This window comes from Nomascus leucogenys, chromosome 2 (assembly GCF_006542625.1).
Source record: "Nomascus leucogenys isolate Asia chromosome 2, Asia_NLE_v1, whole genome shotgun sequence".
In the NCBI taxonomy this organism is placed as follows: Eukaryota; Metazoa; Chordata; class Mammalia; order Primates; family Hylobatidae; genus Nomascus; species Nomascus leucogenys.
In genome coordinates this window covers 123,252,706-123,280,220 of record NC_044382.1, presented here as the reverse complement: position 1 = coordinate 123,280,220, position 27,515 = coordinate 123,252,706, and the positions used below count along the sequence as shown (strand labels likewise).

General features: G+C 36.1%; 1 protein-coding gene across 3 annotated transcripts; it reads left to right on the top strand.

Annotated features, from left to right (window-relative positions):
• Positions 1-27,438, top strand: CCDC112 (coiled-coil domain containing 112). 3 transcript variants are annotated; one of them, XM_030817890.1, is made up of 11 exons: positions 1-329; positions 9,736-9,857; positions 14,867-14,988; positions 17,584-17,673; positions 18,562-18,637; positions 19,025-19,415; positions 23,032-23,445; positions 24,858-24,953; positions 25,286-25,339; positions 25,660-25,778; positions 26,726-27,436. In XM_030817890.1, the coding sequence occupies exons 1-11, from the start codon at positions 213-215 to the stop codon at positions 26,766-26,768; spliced, it is 1,644 nt and encodes a 547-aa protein (XP_030673750.1). In that variant the 5' UTR covers positions 1-212; the 3' UTR covers positions 26,769-27,436. The 3 variants fall into 3 exon arrangements, with proteins under 3 accessions (XP_030673750.1, XP_003259897.2, XP_030673761.1); XM_003259849.4 differs by lacking the exon at positions 25,286-25,339 and having other exon boundaries at positions 26,726-27,438; XM_030817901.1 differs by lacking the exons at positions 24,858-24,953; positions 25,286-25,339.
• The last annotated feature ends 77 nt before the right edge of the window (positions 27,439-27,515 follow it).

Genomic DNA, 27,515 nt, shown 5'->3' with positions numbered 1-27,515 from the left:
CACCCCGGTCCCGCCCTTCCCGCACCCCCACACCCCTGCACCCCCACATCTCAGCCCCGCCCTGCATCCCGACCCCGCCCTACATCTCGGCCCCGCCCTGCATCCCGGCCAAGCCCGCAGCGCAGGGAGCTGTCTGCAGAGGCCAGGGTGCGCCGGCCACGAATCCCCAGGCACCGGTGGCCGCCGCGGCCCGAGCAGCCCGGCGGGTAAACATGGCCGCACTGACGACGGTTGTGGTAGCGGCTGCGGCCACCGCGGTAGCCGGGGCTGTGGCAGGGGCGGGCGCGGCCCCCGGGACCGGCGTGGGAGCGACGCCAGCGCCTCAACAGGTAAATCCGGGAGAACCGAGAGCTGCTCTGGCGGGAGGCGTGGGGCCGAGGGGCTGCAGGCCCTGGCTGAACAGGTGCCCTCTGCAGCGCCAACGGGAGGCGGGAGGCGCGGCGTTCGCCTCCCCTGCTTGGGGCCTGGCACGCGCCGGGCGTTGCTCTTTGTTGGCTTGTGCGTTTAACAGCTTTTGCAGAGCCGCCTCCATGTGGTTTTGGAGTCGAGGAAGACCTGGGTGGGAACCCGGCTCTGCCGCTTCCTAGCCGCGTGATAAGAACATATGCTGTCGGCGACTCACCTTCTTCTCTAAAAATTGGGAATAGTAACATGCATCTCCCGAGCTTTGGACTAACGTTATGTCTGGGGAGCCCCTGGCACAGTGCTTGGTTGGAGGGGGACTCTGTGCTCAGTAATTGGTGGCAGCTCTGTTACTGTACCGGCGCTGGGAACACAAGGAGAAAGACAATATGGGATCGTCGGAGGCAGAGGTGTTTCCAGTGATCGGCTTAGGACCCCTTTCCAGGTGATGAGGACCAGGTATCTTTGTTCAGATGTTATCAGCTCAGCGAGACTTTCCATGATCTTTCTAAACTGAATCCGCTTACGCGGCACACCCAGTCCCTGTTTCTGGTTTTATTTTTCCCCTAGCACTTAGTACCATATATTATATTACATATTTTATTTGTTTTGTTTATGTTTCTCCTCACACCCCTCACCCTCCCTCGCACCTCCATGAGAATGTAAGCTCCATGAGGGCAGAAAGTATTGGAAATTTTATTCTTTGTTGTATTCCCAGCACCAAGAACTATGCCTGTTGTGTAGTGCCTGGAACGTAGTATGCACTTAATAAATAATTTGTGGATCCATATAAACCTGAAGGAAGGCTGTCATGAGCTGAGGACAGGTTCCATCTTTTTCCTCCTTTAAGGAAATACAGTGTCTTTACTCGCAGACCTTCAGGAAATTCCACCTACGGCAGATTTTCTCACACATCCTCTATAATTCTCTTTGTTATTCTAACTCTGGCCCAAGTGTCTCAGAAAAAAATATAAAATATATAAAAATACATAATACATAAAGTATTTTTAAGTACTATGCTTAAAAAAATGTGTGACCCCATGTTGCTGGCTTTCTCCATCATTTGTTCTCTAAATTCTTGTAGCAATGTTTTATCTTCTGAGCTGCATTTCTTGCGAGTTGCCTAATGTTGTTATTGATGCACACTTTTGTGGTGTTTGCCTTCTCAGGGGTTGGATCAGATCACCTGTGGAGCTCTTTCAGATATTTTATCAATCCCCTAGAGGATATCTAGCAATGTTTGGAGACATTTTTGGCTGTCAGAGTGGGGAGCAGGGCGGTGTTGAGGGGCTGCTAGCATCTAATGGATAGAGGCCAGAGAACAGCCACCCATAACAAAAATCATCTGGTCCAAAAGTCAGTAGTGCTGAGATTGAGAACCATGGTGTATACTTTCTTACCACTTTAGTAGGGAAAGCAGAGCCTTATTGTTGAGAATCTTCCTCAGCGTAGTTAGGTAGAATTCTTCACGTGTGTTTGGGCTAAAAAACAAACAAACAAACAAAAAAACAGAATTACTGCATGCTATATTGTGATAATGCTTAGGAGTTTACATGTTATCCATTTTTGTACTTCCCCCAGCATACCACATGCACCTACCTATATACGCAAATTCTACAGCCTAACACTGAACTTGAGTATTTGTCATATGATTAAATGTACGAATATTCCTACTGACTTTAACACTGAAACCAACTAGTATTTTCTTGAGAAGAGATAATTTTCCTGATGGCAGTCTCATGATACTAGAGATGTCTACCAAAATATCTAAAGTTCCTGTCAGCTAGGGCTTCTATAACAAAATACTACAGACTTGGTGGCTAAAACAACAACAGTTTATTTTCTCACAGTTCTAGAAGCTGGAAGTTCAAGATCAAGTTGCCTTTAGGGTTGGTTTCTGGTGAGGCCTCTCTTCCTGGCTTGTAGGCAGCCACCTTCTCTCACTGTGTCCTCACATAGTCTTTTCTCTGTTGCAAGAGGAGAAAAAGAGATCTCTGGCATCTCTTCTTATAGGAACACCAGTTCTATCAAATTAGGTCTCCACCTTAATGACCTCATTTAACCTAAAGGCCCCATCTCCAGATAGAGTTATTTGGGGATCAGGCCTTCTACATAGGAATTTTGAGGGAACACAATTCCGTCCATCACAGTTTCTTTAAATTACTTTGGAGTAATTATCTCTGAAGTTTTAAAACTATTTTATATTGTATTTTATTTTACAATATCCTCAGGGCGTGGAATCTCATAAATTCCTCACTCATTATGAAAAGTAACTGTGTTACTTTTCCATGCTTTTTAATATTTGTATATTATTTGTTCATAACCCCTCTTAGCTATTGCCTTTCAAAACTGAAGACCGCAAATCTCTATCCTGCACTCCAATGTCATTTCCCTCTTGTTCCCAGCTGTTCTCTTGATCATTGTAGTTATTGAATTATGACTTTTTTGAAGTATTTCTAACAGCATCACATTAGTGTGATGCTGGTTTTATACCAGCATAAGGCTCTGTCTTCTGTTTTGTTTCTGAGGATCTTCCCTCTGATGACCTGAATTTTATGTTCCTTGGCTGCCTGAAATAACCCTTCAATAATAACTATTTTCACCTGTGACTGTGTAATCTTACATAGTAAAAGGGATTTTGCAGATGTCATTAAGATAAATTAAATACCTTAATTATCTGAGTGGACCTGGTGTAATCACAAAGGTCCTTGTAAGAGAGATGCAGGAAGATCAGAGTCAGAAGTAGGAGATGTGATGATGGAAGGAAGAGGATGGAGTGATGTGAGGAAGGGGCCATTAGCCAAGGCATTAAGGTGGCTCTAGATGCTTGAAAAAAAGTTAAGGGGGTGGATTCTTCCCTGAAGCTTCCAGAATGAATGTAGCCCTACTAACACCTTTGTTTTAATTAACATTATTTTTAATTGACAAATCATAATTATATACATTTATGGGGTGCAATGTGATGTTTTGATATATGTATACAATGTGGAATGATTAAACCAGGCTAATAATTAACATATCTATCACCTCACTTATTTTTTTCTGGTGAAACATTTGAAATTTACTCTGTTATTTTGAGATACACAATACATTATTACTGAGTATGGTTAACCTACTGTGCAGTATATCTCAAAACATTCCTCCTGTCTATCTGAAACTTTGCACCGTTTGACAAACAACTCCCTATTTCCTTCCTTGCCCTCCCCACCAGCCTCTGGCAACTATTGTTCTACTCTGTATTAGATTCCACGTGCAGTCTAAGTGAGATTATACAGGATTTGCATCTCTGTTTCACTTCGCGTAATGTCCTCCAGGTTCACACGCTGATTTTAGACTAGACCTCCAGAGCTATAAGGCAATAAATTTGTGTTGTTTAAGCCACTGCACTTATGGTGAGTTTGTTACAGCAGCAATAGGAGACACCAGGAAAGACCTAAGAAGCTCTCAGTCCTCATCCTTGTTTGTCTTTGAAACACTGTGCTGGCAGAAAGTGAAGACTAAGGTAGGGTTGTAAACTGCCTGCCTGCATGTAGGAGGTAGGTTTCAGCATGCATACAGACCCCCTTTCCCAAAGGTAGCAAAGGCTAGGACACATAGTGGTTCAGTGCATCTAAGGAAATCTCTGACCAATTATTGGCTGACAACTGAGCTAACCAACCAGAGATTTCACTGCCACACCTGACCAAGGCTACAGACTTTACAGAATTAAAGTAACCAAACAAACAGCAACAAAACAAACCCTGCTAAGGGGAGAGAATCTCATTTTTAGAGTTGTCCATTATATTATTTTATATTTCCAGTCTTTAACAAAATTATGAGACATGGGAAGAAAGTATGGTTCACACATGGGGAAAACAGTAAAAAGGAACTGTCTCTGAGGAATCCTGGCTATTGGACATACTAGGCAAAGACTTCAAAACAGTTATTTAAATATGTTCAAAGAACTAAAGGAAACCATATCTAAAGAACTGAGAGAAAGTGTGGGAATGAGATCTCATCAAATAGAAATGTTTAAAGAAATTAAACATCCAAAAAGGAATCAAGTAGAAATTCTGGAGTTAAAAAATGCAAGAACTCAAATGAAAATGTCACTAGAGAGACTCAACACCAGATCTGAGCTGGCAGAAGAAAGTATCAACAAACTTGAAGATAGGTCAGTTCACATTATCCAGACTGAAGAACAGAGGGAAGAAAAGAATGAAGAAAAATGAACAGAGTCTGAGATCTGTGAGATACCGTTAAGCATACTACCATGTGCATAATGAGAGTCCCAGAAAGAAAGGAAAGGAGAAAAAAGGAGGAAAATAGATATTTGAAGAAATAATAGAAGATTCCCAAATTTGATGAAAAACATTAACCTACATATGGATGGAGCTCAATGAACTCTAAGTAGAATAAACTCATAGAAATTCATATCTAGACACATCATAATAAACCTGCCAATAAATATGGACAAAAAGTCTTGAAAGCACCAAGAAAGAAACAGTTCATTACATATAAGGAGTTCCTCAATAAGATTAACAGCTGATTTCACATCAGAAACCATGGACACCAAAAGGCAGAGGATGACATAAAATAGAAAAAGACTGCCAGCCAATTGTTCTTTGTACAGCAAAATTATTCTGTAAGATTGAAGAAGAATTTAAGACATACTGAGGCAAACAAAAGCCAAAATAATTTATCATTAGCATAATTGCCCTACATTAAAAGGAGTCCTTCAAGCTAAAATAAAAGGACACTAGACAGTAACTTGAATCCACATGAAGAATAATGTGAATAGAGTACTGCAAATATATAGGTAAATATGAAAGTCAGCATAAATGTATTTTTGTTTGTAACACATGTTTTTCAGAAAATAGAGGAGGAAGGAACATTTTTGATGAACATTTCTCATTCTGTAAGGCCATTATTATCCTGATACCAAAATCAAACAAAAACATCACAAGAAAGAAAAATACAGAATAGTATCTGTTATAAATACAGATGTAAAAATACTCAACAAAATACTAGCAAGCATATCTAAAAACATGAAAAGGATTATACACTATGATCAATTGCAATTTATTCCAGACATGCAATGTTGGTTTAATATATGAAAATCAATTAATATAATACTACATATTAATAGAATAAAGGGCAAAACTGCATAATCATCCCAGTAGAAGCAGAAAAGCAATTGACAAAATCCAACACCCTTTCATGAAGATAGGTCAATTCAGATTATCAAGTCAACAAACTGTCAGTAGAAGAGAACTTTCTCAACCTGAGAGAGGCATCATTAAGTAACAGATTACTTAATGATGAAATATGGAAAGCTGTCTCCATATGATCAGGAACAAGGCAAAATTGTCCACTCTTACACTTTACTCACTGAAAGTTCTAACTAGGGCAATTAGGCAAGAAGAGCAAATAAAAAGCATTCATATTGGAAAGGAAGAAGTAACATGATACTTATTCACAGATGACCTAATATGTATTAAAAATTCTAAGGAATACACACACACACACACACACACACACACACACACAAAAAAAAAAAACTTACTAGAAAACTAATAAACAAGTACAGCAAGGTTGCAGAATACAAGATCAATATACAAAAGTCAGTTGTATTTCTATACACCAGCAATGGAAAATTCAAAAATGAAATTAAGAAAAAATACCATTTATAATAGTATCACAAAGATTAAAATACATAGGGATGAATTTAACAAAAGCAGCAGAAAACTTATGCTCTAAAACCTATAAAAAGTATTCAAAAAAATTAAAGGAGACATATAAATGAATACTTAATGTTTGTGATTTTGAAGACTTCATTTTGTTAAGATAGCAATAATCCCCAAATTGATTTACAGATTCAGTGCAATCTCTATAAAGCTCTTAGCTGCCTTTAAAAAATTATTTTGCAGAAATGTACAAGCTGATCTTAATATGGAAAATGCAAGGCAACCAAAATGGCCAAAACAGTCTTGAAAAAGAAGAACAAAGTTGAAGGACTTACACTTGTTAAGTTCAGAATTTAACTTCAAAGCCACAGTAATCAAACTGTGGTACTGGCATAGGGATAGACAATAGTGAGAGTCAAGACATAAACCTACAGATTTATGGGCAGATGATTTTCAAAAGGGTGCCAAAACAATTCAATAAGAAAAGAATAGTCTTTTCAACAAATGTTTGGACAGTTGAATAACCACCTACAGAAGCTGAACTACCTCACACCATATTTGAAAAATATCTAATCTGATCAAAGATCTAAATGTAGGTCTAAAAAACTTAGAATAAAACACAGGCATGAGTCTTCATGACCTTTGGTCAGTCAATAGTTTCCCCTGTATGACACCTAAAGCCCAAGCAGCCAAAGACCAAATAGATACGTTGGATTCCATGAAAATTAAAAAACTTTTCTGCTTCAGGCCAGGTGCAGTGGCTCATGCCTGTAATCCCAGCACTTTGGGAGGCCCAGGCAGGAAGATCACTTGAGGCTAGGAGTTTGAGACCAGCCGGCCAACATCGCGAAACCCCATCCCTACTAAAAATACCAAAATTAGCCATGCGTGATGGTGTGTTGGCCCAGCTACTCAGGAGGCTGAAGCAGGAGGATCACTTGAACCGGGGAGGTGGAGGTAGAGGTTGCAGTGAGCTGGGATTAAGCCACTGCAAAAGAACATTATTAAGAAAGTTAAGATATAAGTCAGAGTATGTGAGAAAATACTTGCAAATTATATGTTGATAAGAGTCTTACATCTAAAATATATGTTGAGCAAAGTTACAACAATTTAGTTCAATTTAGATCGAATTGGCTTTTATTTGCGATTCATGAATTGGGGCAGCATCCCATTCTATAAAATAGAGTAAGAATTTCCACAGGGCATGACAGAACAGTGGGTTCTGTAAAGTAGGAACAAAAAACCCAGAAACAATAGAAAAAAGTGGGGATCTCAGCCGCTGGGGTGGCAGGAGGAGCGGCAACAGCCAGGTAGCCCAGCTCCACAGGGGCTGACACACCAGGGCTTGCAAGCACTGAGCACCAGGCAGGTGCCTTTCCTGCTGCCAAGAAGCCCAAGTGGAAGGTCAGCTGAGCAGAAGGGGAAGTGAAGGAAGAGCCCAAGAGGAGATTCGTGCAATTGTCATCTAAACCTGCTCCTACAGAAGCAGAAATGAAGCCAAAAAAGTCAGTCATGAAAGGATATATCTTCAGACACAAAGTGCAAACCGAAGGGAAAAGGGGAACAAAAGGAAAACTGGCCAAAGTGGCTAACCAAGAAACTAAAAAAGACTTACCTGCAGAAAACGAAGAAACTAAAACCAAAGAGAGTCCTGCCTTTGATGAAGGCTGTCCCCCAAGGCTGGAGTGCAGTTGTGTGGTTATGGCTTACTGCAGCCTTAATCTCCTGGACTCAAGTGATCCTCCCACCTCAGCCTCCTGAGGTGGCCTCCTGGTAGCCTCACACCACCATGCCTGGCTAATTTTTTTTTTTTAATTTTTATACAGACAGGATCTTACTATGTTGCCCAGGCTGGTCTCAAACTCCTGAGCTCAAGCTGTTCTCCCACCTTGGCCTCCGAAAGTGCTAGAATTAGAGTCATGAGTCACCAGGCCCCGCTATGCCACTCAGTTTTTCGAAATGGGGAAGTAAAAAAAAATAGTTACTTTATGATCCAGAAATTCTGCTGCTAGGTATATAATGAAGAGAATTGAAAACATATATTCACATTAAAACATGTACACAAATGTTCAGATTAATTTGGCCAAATAATGGAAACACCCCAATTGTCCATCAGCTAATGACTGATGAGTAGATAAAGAAAATGTGGTAGACCCATATAATGGAGTATTGTTCAGCCGTAAGAAGGAATAGAATATTGATTCATGGTACAACACGGATGAATCTTGAAAACATCATGTGAAGTGAAAGAAGTCAGACAAGGCTATACATTGTATGAGCCCATTTATATAAATTCTCCAGAATATGCAAATCCATAGAGTCAGAAAGTAGATTTATGGTTGCCAGGAGCTGGGAGGAAGGGGAATGAGGAGTGACCTCTAATAGGTATGAGGTTTCTTTTTGGTATGATGAAAATATTCTGAAACTGGATAGTCATGATGGTTGCACAACTTTGTGAATACACTAAAAACCACTGAATTGTACACTTCAAACAGACATATTTTATGGTATGTGAATTACATTTTGACTTAAAATATATTTCCTAGATTTAGATTTACTGCTTTATTCTTTTTTGCTCCTGGAAATTTAAAGCCTTGTTTCCTTTTCCCCTCATCCCCCACAACCCATTTTTGTTGCTCAGCAATCCCTTTCGGTGATACCTGCAAAGTACATTGAGTCTTCTTTTATTTTCTATCAGCCCAGTAGTCCTGGACACTGTCATTCCTTGTCTCTGTAGCTGTACTAGGTACCTCATTCATCTCCTGCTTCCAGTCTTGCCTCACTCCACCCCCACACCTCCTATCAATTTATTCTCCAAAAAAATAGCCAGAAAATTGTTCTTAAAGAATTAAATGTATCATGGCATTTCCCTGCTCAAAACTCTTCAATAAAATCCAGACCCCCTAAGTGACCTGAAATATCTGTATGATCTGGCACATACCTGCCTCTCTACTTTCATCTTCTACCAAGATCTGCACTGTTACTAATCTCATGACACAATTGGCCTTTCTCTGCTTGAACTCAGCAAAGTCTTTCATGCTCTAGGGCTTTTGCACATGTGGATCCCTTTGCTTAGAACACACTTTCCTACTGCTCCTGTCATGGCTGGCTTCAATCTTCCTTAAAGTCATCCCCTCAAATAGACCTTCTGTGACCATTGTAACTGAAAAAAGCAAACCCTTGCTCTGCTTTCTGCATCTGAGCCTTAGTATTTATTTTCTTAATAGCATTTATTGCAGCTGGTGGAGTTTTCATTTTATTGCTTGTTTACTCTTATCTCTTTAAATCTGTTTTTCCTCACTAGACCTTCAGACAGGGGCCGTATTATTATAGATCATCATTGTTTCCCTAGTGTCTAATGTAGCCCGTGTCACTTCATAGTGTTCAATACATATTTGTTAAATGACCGACTAAATGAATTAGATTATTTTGCAAATAATCCCTGCATATTTAACATTTCTTACTCAATTTAGCATTTTAAGATAGATATTCCTTCATTTGATAGATACTTCTTCTTCCACAAATGTACTTTTAAGAGTTAAGTGAGATTGGCCCCAAAATTATCCTTCAAGAAACTCAACTATTGACATTTTATCTCTCTGAAAAAATTTCACATTTATGTCTTACTATTTTCATTACTATTAAGTTTTTCTTGTTCTCAATGCAGAGTGATGGCTGTTTTAGTACTTCAGGTGGAATTCGTCCTTTTCATCTTCAAAACTGGAAGCAGAAAGTTAATCAGACTAAGAAAGCAGAATTCGTACGCACAGCAGAAAAATTTAAAAATCAGTAAGTATAAGAGTATTATCTTCAAATAACATTACTAGCCATTTTATAATGGACAATAAAAAATTAATTCTACTCTACCCTACCTAGGCTCACATTAAGTTATAAAATTGTAATCACTAGCCTGTCAAATATAACAAGAGAATGATGGGAGTTATGAAATAATAGGCTGTTTAATATAAAATTAATTGTAAGTAGAGTTACTTCAATTTTCTTTATTTTTACAATTTTGAATCTGTGTATTTCAAGGGAAACAAAATAGCTGTTTGTTTAGATTTTATATAACATATAACAGACTTAATCTATTTTCACTTTATAACTAAACACCTGGTAAATGCTTTTGAGGAAGTGAATAGTTTATGTGTTTTTTTATTGTGTATGTATGAAAGTGTTTTATAAATGACGGACATCATATATTTAAATTGCTCTTCTTCCTGTTTTACAAATGAGGATGTTGAGGATCATAGAGGATAAACATCTTTCCATAGGTTACATGGTTAATAAATGGTGTTTGAGGGACTCTTAGGCTGGCTCCAGCCACTCTGAAAGCCGTTATTCTTCTTACTAACAAGTGCTGTTCACCAGCAAGCCTGTTTGAATATGTGGGTGTGATCTCACTAAGGAACACAGTGAATCATTTTAATGAAAAGTCTGTGCTCTTACATTTTATTTTTTGAGTGGCTTTTTAATTGATCTCACTTCCTTGGTTTCTGCCCCTTTCAGATCCATTCTGCCCATTATGACCAAGCTATTTGAGAAGCTTCCATTTATTTTAAATTTTCAATATATATGAACTTTTTCTTTAAACAACCATTGATATTTATCAAATGTTCAGTGTTGTCAGCAGTACCAGCATATAAATATGAGGAATGTTAAAAAGAATTAGAACTCAAGGCACCCCACTCTGCCCTACAGTTGAGAGCTTTATCAAAACATTGCTTTGAACCTACATAGTATCAATTTGCCAAAGGACATGAGAAAAGGAGCCTATTATAAGGAATGGTCTCTGGATCAGAATTGGTGGCAGTTCTCTATTTAGAAATTCTACCAATGAAAAAGTGTACTGTTAGAATTTTGAAAAGCTATACCATATTGTAGCTTTTGGAGACTAAATTCTCTTTGCATTTATATAATACTTTTGTCTTTTCCCCCAACTTTATTGAGGTATAACTGACAAATAAAAATTATATATATTTAATGTCTACAGTGTGATGTCTGGATGTACACATACATTGCAGAATGATTACCACAATCAAGCTAATTAACATATCCATCACTTCACATAGTTACTTTGTGTGTGCGTGAAGGGTTGAGAATATTTAAGATCAACTTTCTTAGAAAAGTGAGCTGAGATTTTCATTATGTTAAGTGAAATAAGCCATACACAGAAAGACAGAGAATGCATGATCTCATTTATATATGGAATCTTAAAAAAGTCAAACTCAGAAACAGAGAATAGAATGGTGATTACCAGGAGTCTGGGGATGATGAGGTGGGAGTGGGGATAATGGAGAGATGTTGGCCAAAGGGTACAAGTTATAAAATAGAAAAGATCTGGAGACCTAATGTACAGGATGTTGACTATAGTTAATAATAATGTATTGTATGCTTGAAGTTGCTAATACCTATATCTGTAGTATTCAGAATTTGAAAAAATACAATTCTTTAAAATTTCCAAAATGCATTACTCTAGATAGAATTAGATTCTAGGTTAGAGGTTCTGTTTTATGTTTCTTTCTAGATAGGGTAATGTCCACCAAATGATTAATATCCATAGATGCAGCAACCAGTGTGTTTTACAGTTCTGAGTAGGCTTCTTCATCTGTTTTAGGGCACTGGAAAAACTCACTGAAAGAATATTTGAAAAACTCATTGTAAGAGTGTTTCTATCTAACAATTCACATAAACACAAACGAAAAACCACAATCTATAATATCATTTTGTTGTATTTTTAAAATAGGTAATATATTTACATGGTTCAAGAATCAAAGGGTACCCAGTGGAAAGTCTCAGTTTTACTCTTGATCCAAGCCACCCAGTTCCTTTCCACTGAGATAACCCACTAGTTTTGGTTTCTTATGTATCCTTCCCCAGATATTTTATGTGTTTATAAAGAAATAGAAATATATATTCAGATTTTTCCTTTTTTGTGTAAATGGTAGCATACTGTCCACATTGCTCTGCATTTTTTAAGTGTATATCTTAGATAACAAGGAATCGTGGATTTTGCTAGGCACAATAATGGCATTATAGTTAGGTAAGTCAAATATCTGTACTCTCTAGAGCCACACACAAAAGTTTGTTGGGGTGAAATTGCATAATGTGATGGATTTACTTGAAAATACTTAAGCTAAGCTAAGCAAAGCAAAGGTAGATGTAATGGATTTACTTGAAAATACTTAAACTGAGCAAAGCAAAGATAGATGGATAGATGAAACGAGAGGTAAAACTGCTGAATCAGGGTGAGATAAAATTCATATCATATGATGGGCATCAATTTACCATTCTGTACTTTTGAATATGTCTAACATTTTCCTACAAAAACTTTGTTATAAAAAGAGGTTATCTTGGAGATCTTTTCCTGTCAGTACGTAGAACAGAGTACCACTGTATCATATTCCAGTGTATGAATGTAATATGGTTTATTTAACCTGCCCATATTTATGGACATTTAGGTTATATTCAATCTTTTTTTAATAACAAACAGTGCTGCAATTAATTACCATACCCACATAGGTCAACATTATTTGTTTGTAAGTATATCTTCAGGATAAATTCCTGAAAGGAAATACTGGGTCAGAGATAAATGAATTTGCAAATGTGATAAATATTGCTAAATTGCCCTCCATAGACAACAGTTCCACCAACAATGTATGAGAAGACATGTTTTTCTCACAGTTTTGTCAACAAAATATATTAAGTTTGTGATTTTTTTGCCAATATGATAGGTGTGCAGTGTTACTGTGATATAGTTTTAATTTGCATTTCTTCTATTGAGGAGGTTGTTTTCATTTTTGTCAACTTGTCTCCATTAATTAGCATATTTTGAATATCCTTAAAGGTTAATATTTCTAATCCAGGAAAAACAGAAAGTAAGTTGAGTTTGTGATGAACTAAAAACTGTTAAGTGATAAAAAGTTGTAGCATACATATCCCGTGTCCATGGCAGACGTTTCTTTTTATCATAGTAATTTTCCCCATCTGCAACCAGAGCCTAGATGAACTTCCCAGTCCTCAACACAGGACACAGTCCATTAGAGTTGTCAGGTGGGACTGAAATCTATTTGATATCTTTATCTACCCATTATTTCTTCTCACAAACGATAGAAGCTATCTAAACACACAGGCTAAGACATGATCCCCTCAGCCTTTGGTGCAGTGCAGTGGGCTCTGGGGCAGTCTCATCTGCCTACCCCCATGTGTCTTATGAATATTAGATTTTTCTCTATGGGCGGTCAGACGCGGTGGCTCATGCCTGTAATCCTAGCACTTTGGGACGCCAAGGCGGGAAGATTACTTGAGGTCAGGAGTTTGAGACTAGCCTGGCCAACGTGGCGAAATTCTCTCTACGAAAAATACAAAAATTAGCCAGGCATGGTGGCGGGTGCCTGTAGTCCCAGCTACTCGGGAGACTGAGGCAGGGGAATTGCTTGAACCAGGGAGGCGGAGGTTACAGTGAGCTGAAATTGCACCACTGCATTCCAGCCTGGGTGACAGAGCAAGACTCCGTCTCAAAAAAAAAAAAATTCTCTATATGTGGCAAAGTGGAAAAGATTGGGAAACTCTATGGTATAGATAGTTGCCTCTCAGGTTGTGTGAGTTAGGTAAATGGCCAGAGATGCTCCACCACTTATTAAATCCAAGATTAGTGGAGAAATACTCATATTAATTTCCACCTTCTGGGAGAAAGAAACACATTAAGAAAATTAATTTTGGCTGGGCATGATGGCTCACGCACTTTGGGAGGCCGAGGTGGGCAGATCACTTGAGCTTAGGAGTTCAAGCCCAGCCTGGGCAACATGGCAAAACCCTATATCTATCAAAAAAAAAAAATTAGCTGGGCATGGTGGTGCGCCCCTGTAATCCCAGCTACTCAGGAGACTGAGGTTGGAGGACTGCTTGAGCCAGGGAGGTCAAGGCTGCAGTGAGCTGAGATGGCACCATGGCACTCCAGCCTGGGTGACAGAGCCAGACCCTGTCTCAAAAAAAAAAAAAAAAAGGTAATTTGAAAATTAATTTCTTTGCCCAATCAAAAAAGTTTCTCAGTAGTGTTTTATTTTGTTTTTGTTTTCTCTTCGGGTGCAAACTAACAATGAGAACTCCTTACTGGTAGATAGACTAAATTAAAGGGGCAAAGATGTGCTGAAAGGACCCCTGAAGTAAAGGTAGACAATAGTCATTAAATACCCGAAATTTCCTGTCTTTGTAGATGGTTAGTCTCTTGAAGTTTTAGTTTTATTAATAATATTAATAACTTGCATTTCCATAGTATACTTGTACTGTACAGAGATCTCCCACATATATTATCTCATTTGATGTGAATAATAGCCCTATTAAGTGGAGAGCTGTTATTATTCACATTTTAGTGATGAGGAGGTTCATACCTGGAGAGGTTAACCATCTTGGCTAAGGTTACAAAATTAATAGTATCTACTATTGAAAGCAGTCATCAGCAGTGATGGCCATTTTCAGGCTCCAGTGAGATTGAGTTGGAATCAACAGTCAAAAGCTTATGCATTTTCAAAGCAAATGTATATCCACATTTTCTTAAATTATCATTTTATGATTTAAATAGCAGTTCAAATTATAGTTGTTTTTGATTGAAATTAACTCTTCTAGCTATTATTTTAACTAATGTTTTGATTCCTTAGCCTTATTAACCAAAGTCATTATTTTTATTCCATAGATGAATTAATCCAAATATAAAATACTGATTATTGAGTGTCTTCATATTTTAAACTATTAAAAATATATTTAAATCATATTTATACTATTTGTTTCTTTTCTTAAAGAGTAATTAACATGGAAAAAGATAAACACAGTCATTTCTACAACCAAAAAAGTGACTTCAGAATTGAGCATAGTATGCTAGAAGAATTGGAAAATAAATTGATTCACAGCAGGAAAACAGAAAGTAAGTTGAGTTTGTGATGAACTAAAGACTGTTGAGTGATATAAAGTTGTAGTTTAACCCTGTGCTTTGTCTTTGTGCATTGACTGTGTTGTGTTCTCTATCAATAGAGTCAGTTCTCTATTGACTGTGTTATATTCTCTGTATTTTAGCTGGTAAAATTTGTCTTTTAGGGACATGTGTTTATTCTTTCGGGTCACTATTTAGTCATACCAACTGGATTGTTTTCTGTTGTATGTTTCTTCCAATTTAACAAGAAAGAGAGGATTTGGGGGATTTTGTTTTGGTTGACAAACCAGCAAATGCTATTAAAATTTTTTAAAAGCAGAGTGATTTCTGGGCTGTCTGATGTTAGGTCATTACCCTGGCATTGTTGACTGAGCCCTGGACTCAGTAAGCATCAACAGATTCAAAACTGTAATCAGTAGTTGTTTGAAGTGATCAAGTCATATAATTGCATAAACCTGAGTTTTCTTGTCTACATTCTAAAACTTGTCCTTTCTACCTCAGGAGAGCCGTACCGTGCATCTGATGAGATAATACCTAAAAATGTACCTTATAGATAGATTGTACATGACTATGTTCTTCTGTTTGTTATGAATATTAATCATTGTCAATAGTGTACTGTGAATGTTACCTTTAAAGAATTTGAGAATATTTGTTTCATTGTAGCGTTAGATTCTGTATGTTGTAAAATCTTTATAATAAAAAAGCTGCTTAGCATTTCTTGAAAGATGATGGTTATCAAATGACTAAGCTTTATAAAATATTAAGACTTACTATGTAGAGATGAGACTGCTCATGATACTCCCTATAATCAATTAAAATAAATTCCTAGTGATTTTTTTCTTTCAAAATATAAGGTTGTACTATTTTTTAAAAGAAAAGATTACACTACTTTAAAAAGTTATGCTTTGTCAAGCAGTGGCAGGAATCATTTTCCTTCTTTGATACCTTGAAAAACCTAGACACCCCTGATTCAATATTTCTTTATTTCCCTCAGTTCTTTTGTAGACAACTTGGAGGCTGATTTTTCTATGTCTCAGTAGTGCCAATAAGTAAAATTTTGTGCAAATTTTAGGTCACTTGATTTTCCCTTTATTATGGCAACTTTATTTGTACCAATCTATTTCCTTTTGTTCTATAGTTTTGCTCCTATTTTTTAAGTTATTTTTATAAGTTTTGCTCTTATAAAGTGTAGTGTTACTACACTTTATGTTTTTCCTGTCTAGGAGAGTAAAGAATGCTTGTCTTAGTACAAAGATAGAGAAGTTTTCCCTTCATATGTTACAGCTAAGCAGTAGAAATACCTATTCCTTACCTCAAATATCATACCTCAATTTTAGCCTGCATTTATGTCGTATTGTACTTAAATGATTTGTCTATATATCCAAATGAATAAATAAAATAAAAAGATTATCATCCCTGTAGTGATATTTTGGTAGCTGATCAAACTAAGGCTAAAATGAAACAACAAAAAACACTTTCCTAATTACTAGAGAGGTTTCTTGACCTAAAGTTCAACAGTAAGACCCTACAAAGTAAATTACAAAAAGTTTCTGCCTTTATGGAATTCTTGAATTTTAATGAAAAACACAGAGCAAGCCAAAGTTGTCAGGTATGTATTAAGACGTTTATTTTGGATATTCACACTGACCGCAAACCTATAGGTAAACTTTTTCTTAAAAGATAATTACTTTTAAGGACTTTTGTACAGAGCCTTTGGTGCTTCATGCTCATTTGTGGAAAAGTTGCAAAAACAAAAAAGAGGAGGGTGCATAAAGTACCCCAAGATGATAAAATGATAGTATTACTATTATAAGAATGCAAATATTTTGACATTAGCCTAGTAATTTAAGTAAATATTAAAGTAAGACTATTCCTTCAGAAAAAAATATGAAGGAAGAATCCTTTATGCTGATAAAGACGATTTCAAAACATCGTTGAGACTCTCATTTACTTTTCAGGCTTTATTGTGGGCCTAATATTTTACTCCAGGCTGGTCCTTTGATTGATCTTAGCAACCTGTGGCATAGTATACCACTGAATGATACCCGAGGCACCTCCTCAGGGCCCTGCCAGTGATATCAATGAGTATCACCTGCCCCTTTCTTAGAGGATTTGGTTGGATGAAATTAATTCTCAATGAGAAGTTTCTCAGTATTCACAGAATTAACTGAATAGTTTTAATATTCCCACAATAGAGTTAAGACCAAATTCTATTTCCATAAATTATAACAAATTAAAAAGAAATGAAACACTATTAAAGAACAAAACAAACTATGCTGAAACTGCTAATATTTACATCTAAAACAATGTCCAATAACTCAGTCTACACAGAGGGGGAATAAAAGATATTTCCTTAGCACGGGTTATAGTAAGACTTAACCCATTATGCTTTTAAATATTGGAAGAGATCGAAAATGCTCTATTTAGAGCAAAGGTACTGAAAGTATTAATGTTTTGACATAAATAACTATCTTTTGTTCTTTAATTGCTCTTGCTTTTACTAACAGTGATCAGTCTTACATGTAGAATCCTGAATTGTAACCACATTTGTCACAGAATTATTTTAAAGTGCATACTTCTTCCTTACAGGAGCAAAAATCCAGCAACAATTGGCCAAAATACATAATAATGTAAAGAAACTTCAGCATCAATTAAAAGATGTGAAGCCTACACCTGATTGTAAGTAAATTTAAATATTATAATCTTTCTTATGTGTTAGTATTTTCTATTTGGCATTAATGGAGCTAAACTCTACTTTATTGGTTAGGACTTAAGTTTATTAATGGAGCTAAACTCTACTTTATTGGTTAGGACTTAATAAGTTTATTAATAGAGTTAAACTCTCTGGGTTAGGATTTAGTAAGTTTACACTGGAAAACTATAATCAGGCATTTCTGTGTATATCTGTTAAAGTATTATCAAGTCCTTAGAAATTATAAGGTAGGCAGAACACATACTAGTGTCATTTACAGGATTGGGAATCTATGTTATAGAAAGGTTTAAAAACAGCTAATTAAGGGGAAAAAAGATTGATTTCCTTAATCCTGTCCCAGCATTTTCCCTTCATTTGCTTTTTGAAATAATTATCTTTGAGAGGCATTTCTAATACATAAGGAAAGGTTAAACTGATTTAGGACAAATGCTAGTTTTTGGAAAAAAATCCCACAAATTATATCCCTACTTCCTTGCTTACCATAATATTCATTCCTGAGAATCAAAGCAACAAATTAAAGGGCTCAGGGTGTATGGACATAGGAATCAGACAGGTGTTGGGTCAAACCTTTGATCTTTCACTTGTTAGCCATGTAATTTTAGGCAAGTTACTTGATATCTCTGAGCTTGCATTTCCTCAGCTCGAAAATGGAGATAATTATGAGTATATAGGGAAAATGTCTGTAATCAGAAAAAATAGCAATCATAAAAATTCACTTCTGAGCACAACTTTCTTATGCCTTAGGCTAAGAAATATTTTAAAATTAGGGGAACATTCCACTTTTTCCTCCTAATATTTAACTTTTAGCCATATGGGAAAATGGCATAAAATAATTTTCCATGTTTCTTTTACAGTTGTTGAGAAGCTCAGAGAAATGATGGAAGAAATTGAAAATGCAATTAACACTTTTAAAGAAGAGCAGAGGTTGATGTATGTTTTAAACTCATTTTAATATAAAATTATTGACCTTTATTTTTTAATAAGTGGCTCCAGTAGGTTTTTGTATATAATGCATTCTGTTATTATGTATTTGAGTCTTATACAAAAGCAATATAATATCTTTCTTGTTTTCAGTTTTAGGTGGCTTTTCATATTTAAAGTGAAATTTTATTCATATTTAGTTACTATAAAATCCCAAATAAGAATTTGAAAGATTGTTTTTATCTCTGAGGAGACTCTTTTAAGGCTTAAATTTATAAATGTTAATAATGTTAAGTGGAGAAGATGATATAAAGAGTCAGGTATCTTAAATTTGATGGAAAATGAAGGGTTAATATGGATTGTCTTCTTATTCAAACTTTATTTTTAAAATTTTAGATATGAAGAGCTAATTAAAGAAGAGAAGACAACTAATAATGAGTTGAGTGCCATATCAAGAAAAATTGACACATGGGCTTTGGGTAATTCAGAAACAGAGAAAGCTTTCAGAGCAATCTCAAGCAAAGTTCCTGTAGACAAAGTAACACCAAGTACTCTTCCAGAAGAGGTACTAGATTTTGAAAAATTCCTTCAGCAAACAGGAGGGCGACAAGGTGGCTGGGATGATTATGATCACCAGAACTTTGTAAAGGTGAGAAACAAACATAAAGGGAAGCCAACATTTATGGAAGAAGTTCTAGAACACCTTCCTGGAAAAACACAAGATGAAGTTCAACAGCATGAAAAATGGTATCAAAAGTTTCTGGCTCTAGAAGAAAGAAAAAAAGAGGTAATAATTATAATAGCTATTATTCATTCTGTGTTTCTATGTTCTAGGCACTTTACTAAACACTTAACGTGTCTCATTAACTTTACAGCTCCCATGAAGTGTGTTTATAGTTCCCCTCCTCCGACAATCTAGTAGAAAATGAAACTGAGGCATTGAAAGTTAAGTAATTTTGGCCAGGCACAGTGGCTTACACCTGTAATCCCAGCACTTTGGGAGGTTAAGGCGGATGGATCGCTTGAGCTCAGGAGTTCGAGCCTGGGCAACATGGCAAAACCCTGTCTGTACAAAAAATACAGAAAAATTAGCCAGGCATGGTGCCACGCACCTGTGGTCCCAGCTACTTGGGAAGCTGAGGTGGGAGGATTGCTTGAGCCTAGGAGGTTGAGGCTACAGTGATCTGTGATTGCACCACTGCCCTCTAGCCTGAGCGAGACCTAGTCTCAAGAAAAAATAAAAATAAAAAAAGAAAGTTAAGTAATTTTTCCCAATTAATAGAACAACATTTGGACTTCCTCATAGCCAAACATGTCTCCCTCACAAATAACATAATGGGACAAAAAGCCTCTGATTATGGGTCCAGTCTTGTATATCCACTTCTCAGAAATGTGAGCAATCCAGATCCACTGAGACTTTTGAAAAAAGTCATCTTACCAGCAAAGGCCACATTGTTTTGAATAGAAAAATCGAGAGGCAGTAGAAAAAATGTTTTGACTAGTAAACATTTCTTTGAGATTTTTAAACTTCAACCATATTGCTTATTTTAAAGACTCAAAATGTTAGCTACCCCAGAAAAAAAAATAATGCCTTATTGTGGCAGATACCTAAAAAGTTCCATTTTTACAAAAATATTACTCTGGCTTTGCGTTAGATCAGGATTTCTTAACCTTGATACTATTGACATTTGGAGCTAGATAATTCTTTGTTGTGGGGGCCTGTTCTGTGCATTATAGGACGGCATCCCTGGTTTCCAGGGAGTAGATGCTTATAATATCTCCTTAATTGTGATTATCAAAAATGTCTCTATTTTTCCCCTCCAGATGTCCATTGGAGGGGAAAAATAGCCCCTAGTTGAGAACCACAGTAAGTCAGAGTCATTTTTTTTTTTTTTTTTTTTTTGTAGAGTTCAGCAATGACGAAGTTTGACTTACCTGGTTTAACAAAAAGGTTGTGTTTATTCCATAGGTGGTATACCTAAGGAGTATTAAAGAAATAATTGAGTCCATGTTTAGTCTAAAGTTTTAGAGGGAATAGCTGCATTTTTGTTGTTCTTGTCATTCCCCTCCCTCCCCCCAGCAATAAATTGAATGTAGGGAAATTGACTTCTCAGGTTTTAAGAAAAATGTTTGAAACATAAGTCATTTGGGCTTTTTTCCCCAGGATACTGAAAACGTGGGATTCTCAAAGTGGTCCCTAGACCAGCAAAATCAGCATCACCTGGGACCTTATTAGAACTTAGCAGGCTCCAACTCCAGACCTAATTAGAACTGTGAGGGTAGGGCCCAACAATCTGTGCTTTACCAAGTCCTCTAGTTTATTCTGCTAATGAAAACCACCTTTAGGAAAAAGAAACAGACATGCTGCTTCTTGTGATAAAAGTAAACCATTCAGATTCTAGCTTATTTTCCTTGTTCCCATCTGCTCTATTTCCTGATATTTGATGACTGATATATCATCAGTTTGATAGGATATAAGCAGGATGTAGGGGTGAGAAGGAAGGGTTTGTGAAAGTGGAGGTGTCATTTACTGAAGTAGGGCATGTTGGAGGAGGAAAGGGAAGTTTGGAGGAAAATATCAGGAGTTCAGTTTTAAATCTACGGAGTTTTAAGATGTTGAGTAGGAAATTTACCATTTTTATCTCCCACTTCCTTTAATATATGCTGTGTTTTTAATAAGTGAAGATATTATACTGACATTTTCAGACATGCTCTGAACTTTCTGGCCTGAATGCCTTTGCTTATCTTGTTCTCACTTTCTGGAACCTCCATTCTTTCTTTCCCCCTCCAATCCCAGCTTATCAAAATTGGCCCAGATCACATGTTGCCTCCTCCTTGCCCACCCAAACATAAGTAGCTTCCCTCAGGATTTCATAAACACTTACACCTTTTATATGATGTGTTGTGGTATGCCCATGTTGAATTTCACCTAGAACAGTGCTGCTCAGACTTGGTCCATGGACTAAATATGGGTTTGCAAACTGTTACTGGTTTACAGTGGGATAAAATAGTTGCACCAGAATTAACTATGCAGTGAGCACTGTTTAGTTCAATTGACTTTTTTTTTTTCCATAGAAAATTTTCACATTGAAAGAAGCAGTGTATTGATTTGCCTTTTGACACAAATTACCGATATTTTTGCAGACTGATAAATTTTGAGTAGCATTGTACTAGATGGCATTTGGTTTAGTTTTAATATTGTTTCATTGTTCCTATCACATTGCCTTCTGTATAGTATATATACATACCATAAAGATTTATTGAGTGGAATGAATGATACACCATAAAGAAAGATGAGGAAATAGTTTCTTGACTTGGAGGGAAGGTAATTCAGTGAATATGCCCTAAATGGCATGGAGAAACCTGCTAGAATTTGAAATAACTTTTACGTACCCATATGTAAAGACAGCTCTGTAGCTATTGAGCTGTTTTATTTATTTATTTATACATACTTCGGAAGCACTGTGTGCTAGACGCTAACTCAATCTTCATAACAACACTGTGCAAGAAATACTACCTACCACTTTATAGATGAACAAAATGAGGACAGAGAAGTTTAGTGGCTCATCCAACGCCCCACCTAGTAAATGGCAAAGCCAGGATTTAGTCCCAAATAGTCTGGCTTCAGTGCTCATGTTCTTAACCACCCTACTCTTAATTCTTTTTCTGATATTTGGCCAGATAAAGATGACTCAGAAAGTATTCTAAGCCTAGAAAGAGAATTTGGAAGCAGAAATGAGATGATTAGAGGAAAGGGCATGTTGCCCGTGAAAATAAAAGAAGCAGGTAGGCCTGGCACAGTGACTTACACCTGTAATCCCAGCACTTTGGGAGGCCAAGGTGAGTGGATCACCTGAGGTCAGGAGTTCAAGACCACCCTGGCCAACATGATGAAACCCCATCTATACTAAAAATACAAAAAAATTAGCCGGACGTGGTGGCTGGCACCTATAATCCCAGCTTCTTGGGAGGCTGAGGCGGGACAATCACTTGAACCTGGGAGGCAGGGGTTGCAGTGAGCTGAGATCGCGCCACTGCACTCTAGCCTGGGCAACAAAAGCGAAACTCTGTCTCAAAAAAAAAAAAAAAAAAAAAAAAGCAGGTAAAGAGGAGAAGGATCATTCATGAGCCGTAGTCCTTGTGAACTTGGTGATTAAGAGAGAAAGAGGAAGGCCAAAAGGATAACCCATTATTCAGAGTTTTAAGAGACAGCAATTTTTAAAAAAAACAGAAGTAGAAAAAAATTGCCTTGGTTAAAAATAAAACAAAGCTGAAAAACCTAAGCATCCAGCATCCTGCAATCAACAGTCTTTCTAGAAAGATGGAATTAATGTATTTTAAAATACTTTTGGCTATTAAAAAACTTTTTTCTCTTGCTTTCTTTTTTTAAAAAAATTATTTAGTCAATTCAGAGTTGGAAAACTAAAAAGCAGCAAAAAAAGGAGGAAATTTTCAAGCTAAAGGAAAAGGCAGACAACACACCTATGCTTTTTCATAATAAACAAGAGGATAATCAAAAGCAAAAAGAGGAACAAAGAAAGAAACAGAAATTGGCAGTTGAAGCTTGGAAGAAACAGAAAAGCATAGAAATGTCAATGAAATGTGCTTCCCAGTTAAAAGAAGAAGAAGAGAAAGAGAAAAAACATCAGAAAGAACGCCAGCGCCAGTTTAAGTTAAAATTACTACTAGAAAGTTATACCCAGCAGAAGAAAGAACAGGAAGAACTTTTGAGGCTTGAAAAGGAGATAAGGGAAAAGGCAGAAAAGGCAGAAAAAAGGAAAAATGCTGCTGATGAAATTTCCAGATTTCAAGAAAGAGTGAGTAAATCTATTTCCTAAATAATTTTTAAACACTACACATGGAGGTATTACTTCCAAATTCCGTTCAGCAAAAATTGAGTAGTTGTATATTGGACCTGTATATAGCATTAGTATACCAAAATGAGTAAGCCGTGCTCCCTGACTTCTAGTAGGTTATAGTCTAGTGGGAAAGATATGTGGAAGTAGGAGATTCCAGTATAATGTGTTAAAGAGTGTGGTGATTGAGGTATGGACAGAGTACTTAGGAGGGAGTACAGGGAGGGACACTACCACAGCTATGAGTGGCAGAGAGAAGGTAATACTTAGGTTGAGTCTTGAAGAAGGGAAGAAAAGATGAGGTCCTTCCTAGCAGAGGAAACAGCAAGAAAAGCAGCTTGAAAGAGTGTAACAGTATGGTTTGTGATGGAAACTATTAACACTTCAATATTCTTAGGGCATTCAGCAGGAAAGGGGAACCAACAGATGATGAGACTAGAAAGGTAGCCATAGGCAAGATTGAATGATTTGTCTTCTCTGCCAAACTGGCTGGCTTCACCATATTGATGACTTGCTTATTTGTTCATTTCCCCACCCTAATGTAGGCTCCATGAGGGTATTAGTGGTGTGTTTGCATTAGTGGTGTGTTTTTTTGAGCATCCCTGTACCCTAGAGTTAAGTGCATTATAGATACTTGTCTTCTTAAAGGAATCGAGATTATTGCTGGGTGGTCAAATTAAAGGTGATTTTAAACAAACATATACAAGAAAAATGCTAATAAAGACATACTGGCAGAATTCATTCCAAAAAGTACTAAGACAAGGAAGGGGACTTTAAAATGAAAAAGGGTGCAAATGAGATATAATTTATGAATTGTTATGTGCATCAAAATATATAGCAGCAATGTTTGTAAAGCAAAAACTAAGGGAGGTACAAAGAAAAATAACAGACAAAAACACAGACAAAGCACATTAATACTGAAAATTTTAGTTCATTTCTTGTAGTTCATATATAAAAATCTTCCTAAGTAACAAAAGTTTCCATTCCTCCTCATACACCCCAAAAATAAGCAGGACACATAATAAAAGAAAAAAAATCCCACAAAACAGAAAATGCAAAATAATAAGAGAGATCTGAAATCAGACATACCTGCATTGATGAATGAAAATGGGCTTAACTCACCTATTAAAAGAGTTTTAGGTTGAACCTTAAAGTAAAACAAGAGATGCCTAAAATAAAATAATACAGAAAGGATGTGTATGTGTTAACATTTATATTCAGAGAAAATAAAGCTCTTAGGCTTTGTTGGAAAGAATTAATATTGAAGGAATATTGATAGGTAAGGTAATTTAATTTTACTTGTGAACAACTAAATTTTGAACAAATTCTAGTTCAAATGCTTTCTTAATGCTATGGGTTTTTTTTTTTTTAAGGATTTACATAAACTTGAATTGAAAATTCTAGATAGACAGGCAAAGGAAGATGAAAAGGCACAAAAACAAAGAAGACTGGCAAAATTAAAAGAAAAGGTACTCTGCACCGAGATTATTTTCATTGTTATTATCCTAATTCCTTGATTTGTAAGGATACTGACATCAAATCTATTTCCTTTATATCTCACCTTATTTCTATAACATGTACTTTAAATTTCATACTTATTTACATATTAGCAATCATCACTTGGTACAATTTAAGCAACCATTATTTGAATTCTGTCATTTTACCTTATGTCATTTTACCTTACCGTTTTCTTTCACTCTGAATTATTGTTCCCCCTACTTGTCATTTAAAAATTTGTTTCTATATGAACCTCTATTTTAGATCAATGGCAGCTATGAGCATTGCTTAATCTCTCTTGCAGTACTCAGAGCTAAAGATGTTGGTGACCCTCATGGATAAAACAGAAGACTTATTGGTAGTTACTTATCCTAAATTTTTTGTCTGGCTTTATCATTAGCATACTTAGCTGCATTACATTTCTCTCATAATAGAAATAGAAAAATAGGAACAGAATAAAATAATAGAACTAAAAAAAATTAACAGTTTATGAATAGATTGATGTAGTCTAAATTTTCTTTTAGCTATATGAGCCCAATGAGAAGTTTACTGAGGTTATTAATGGTTTTATTAACCAATATCAACTATGTCTTTTAAAACTGCACTAAGGCTTTTACTTATTTACTAGACAAACTGAGTTTGTATAATTAACTGGTACTATTTTACTTCTGATTACAGGTTGAAAACAATGTTAGTAGAGATCCCTCTAGGCTTTACAAACCCACCAAAGGTTGGGAAGAACGAACCAAAAAGATAGGACCAACAGGCTCTGGGCCACTTCTACATATCCCACATAGGTAAGCAAGAGTTAGAATTGGTGTTCATTTTGCAATTTAATTGCTGCGTGTTTATATTTTATGCACTTACTATATGTAAATTATATTTTTCATATATATATGAAAATATATGTGTATATAATATGTTTTTTACCTAAATCTTTTTTATATAAATATATAACATTTATATAATATATAAGAATATATAATATATATGTAAATATACATATTTTTTCATATATATGAAAAATATATATATATATTTGCCTTTCAGGTCACTGTGATTTAAAAATAAACAGTAGATAAAAGTAAAAGTAGGTCAGGTTCAGTGGCTTACGCCTGTAATCCCAGCCCTTTGGGAGGCCGAGGAGGGCGGATCACGATGTCAGGAGTTTAAGACCAACCTGGCCAACATAGTGAAACCCCATCTCTACTAAAAATACAAAAAAAATTAGCCAGGCATGGTGGTGTGCACCTGTAGTCCCAGCTACTCGGGAGGCTGAGGCAGGAGAATCAGTTGAACTTGGGAGGCAGAGGTTATGTTGAGCCGAGATCACGCCACCTGGGTAACAGTGAGACTCCGTCTCAAAAAAATAAATAAATCAATAAAGTAAAAGTAGTACCTGATGCCCTATTAGATATTACATTCATGTTAGTAGATGCCATTTTCTGCCTTTTTCACATTAATATTTATTTTTATAAGGAGAGTAGTATTGAAAAAGAATGAATGAAAGATTGATAGATTAATCAGTAGATTAACTGATTGGTTTGTCTGTCAATCAGTTTGAGAGCTAGAGCCCGAAATAAAACCTTAATGACGGTTGCAAACCTACGTGCCCATATGAACCAGCCAAACAACATGCAGCGTAGGTTATATATATATTTTAAACTTAGCATTTAATCAGGTAGGGTTTTTTTCTTTTTAATTTCCTATATATTTACAATTGCTTTTCTCTTTTTCTCCTTAGGGCTATTCCAACCTGGAGACAAGGAATACAGAGAAGAGTATGAGATAATGAAATTGATAAGAATGTTAACATACTAAGTTATACCAGGGAGAGAGTGACTAACCATGTTCTTTAAATATCAGTAGCTTAGTCAGATTGATTATTGTGCTATATTGTGAATTGAGAGGTATTAAGTTTCATGAGGCTTTGTCATTAGTATTCCTGCTTCTACCAAGAAGGTATTTAATATATGTGTTGGCCTGTTATTGATGTAAAAGTTATTTAAATAAGTTAATGTTAGAAACATTATTCAATTTAAATACTGAAAATATTTCCAAGAGATTTTGTTTTTGTCATAGCATAGCAAAATAAATTGGAACAATCATACAATGACATTTTTTAAACCAAAATTTTGTAACTTTTATAACTTGGAGTTAAGTTAGCTTGAGTAACAAAAAGGTAAAGTGGTTTTTGTTTAGAGTTATGAAATGTTAGTACTTTTTCTATGTTTAACAAATTGGCAGTTTGTCAGTTATGACATTTTTGTGTAATATTTTGTATTTGTTTGAAGCATGCTTTGTTTTATATAGAGAATATTTATTTTAAAAATATGTCTCTCATATACCCTATTAATTGTATTATTGATATAATCATTTTGGTTTCCTTCAATTCCAAATTTTCCTTCAGCCTTTCTGGATTTCACAGATTTATAAAATATTTGTGTCTTTCACATCTTCCTGGCTAATGCAGTTTTCTTTTCTGCTTCTGTTTGCCTCAAAATAGGAAAATTCTTTGTTCTGAAACATCATCT

What these genes read in the sequence shown, in the direction of transcription:
- CCDC112 (XM_030817890.1), top strand. Translation starts at nt 213, where the DNA reads ATGGCCGCACTGACGACGGTTGTGGTAGCGGCTGCGGCCACCGCGGTA. An exon ending in TTTCCAGATTTCAAGAAAGA is followed by an intron (nt 23,446 to 24,857) that starts GTGAGTAAATCT and finishes TTTTTTTTTAAG; the next exon opens with GATTTACATAAACTTGAATT. An exon ending in TGGCAAAATTAAAAGAAAAG is followed by an intron (nt 24,954 to 25,285) that starts GTACTCTGCACC and finishes TCTCTCTTGCAG; the next exon opens with TACTCAGAGCTAAAGATGTT.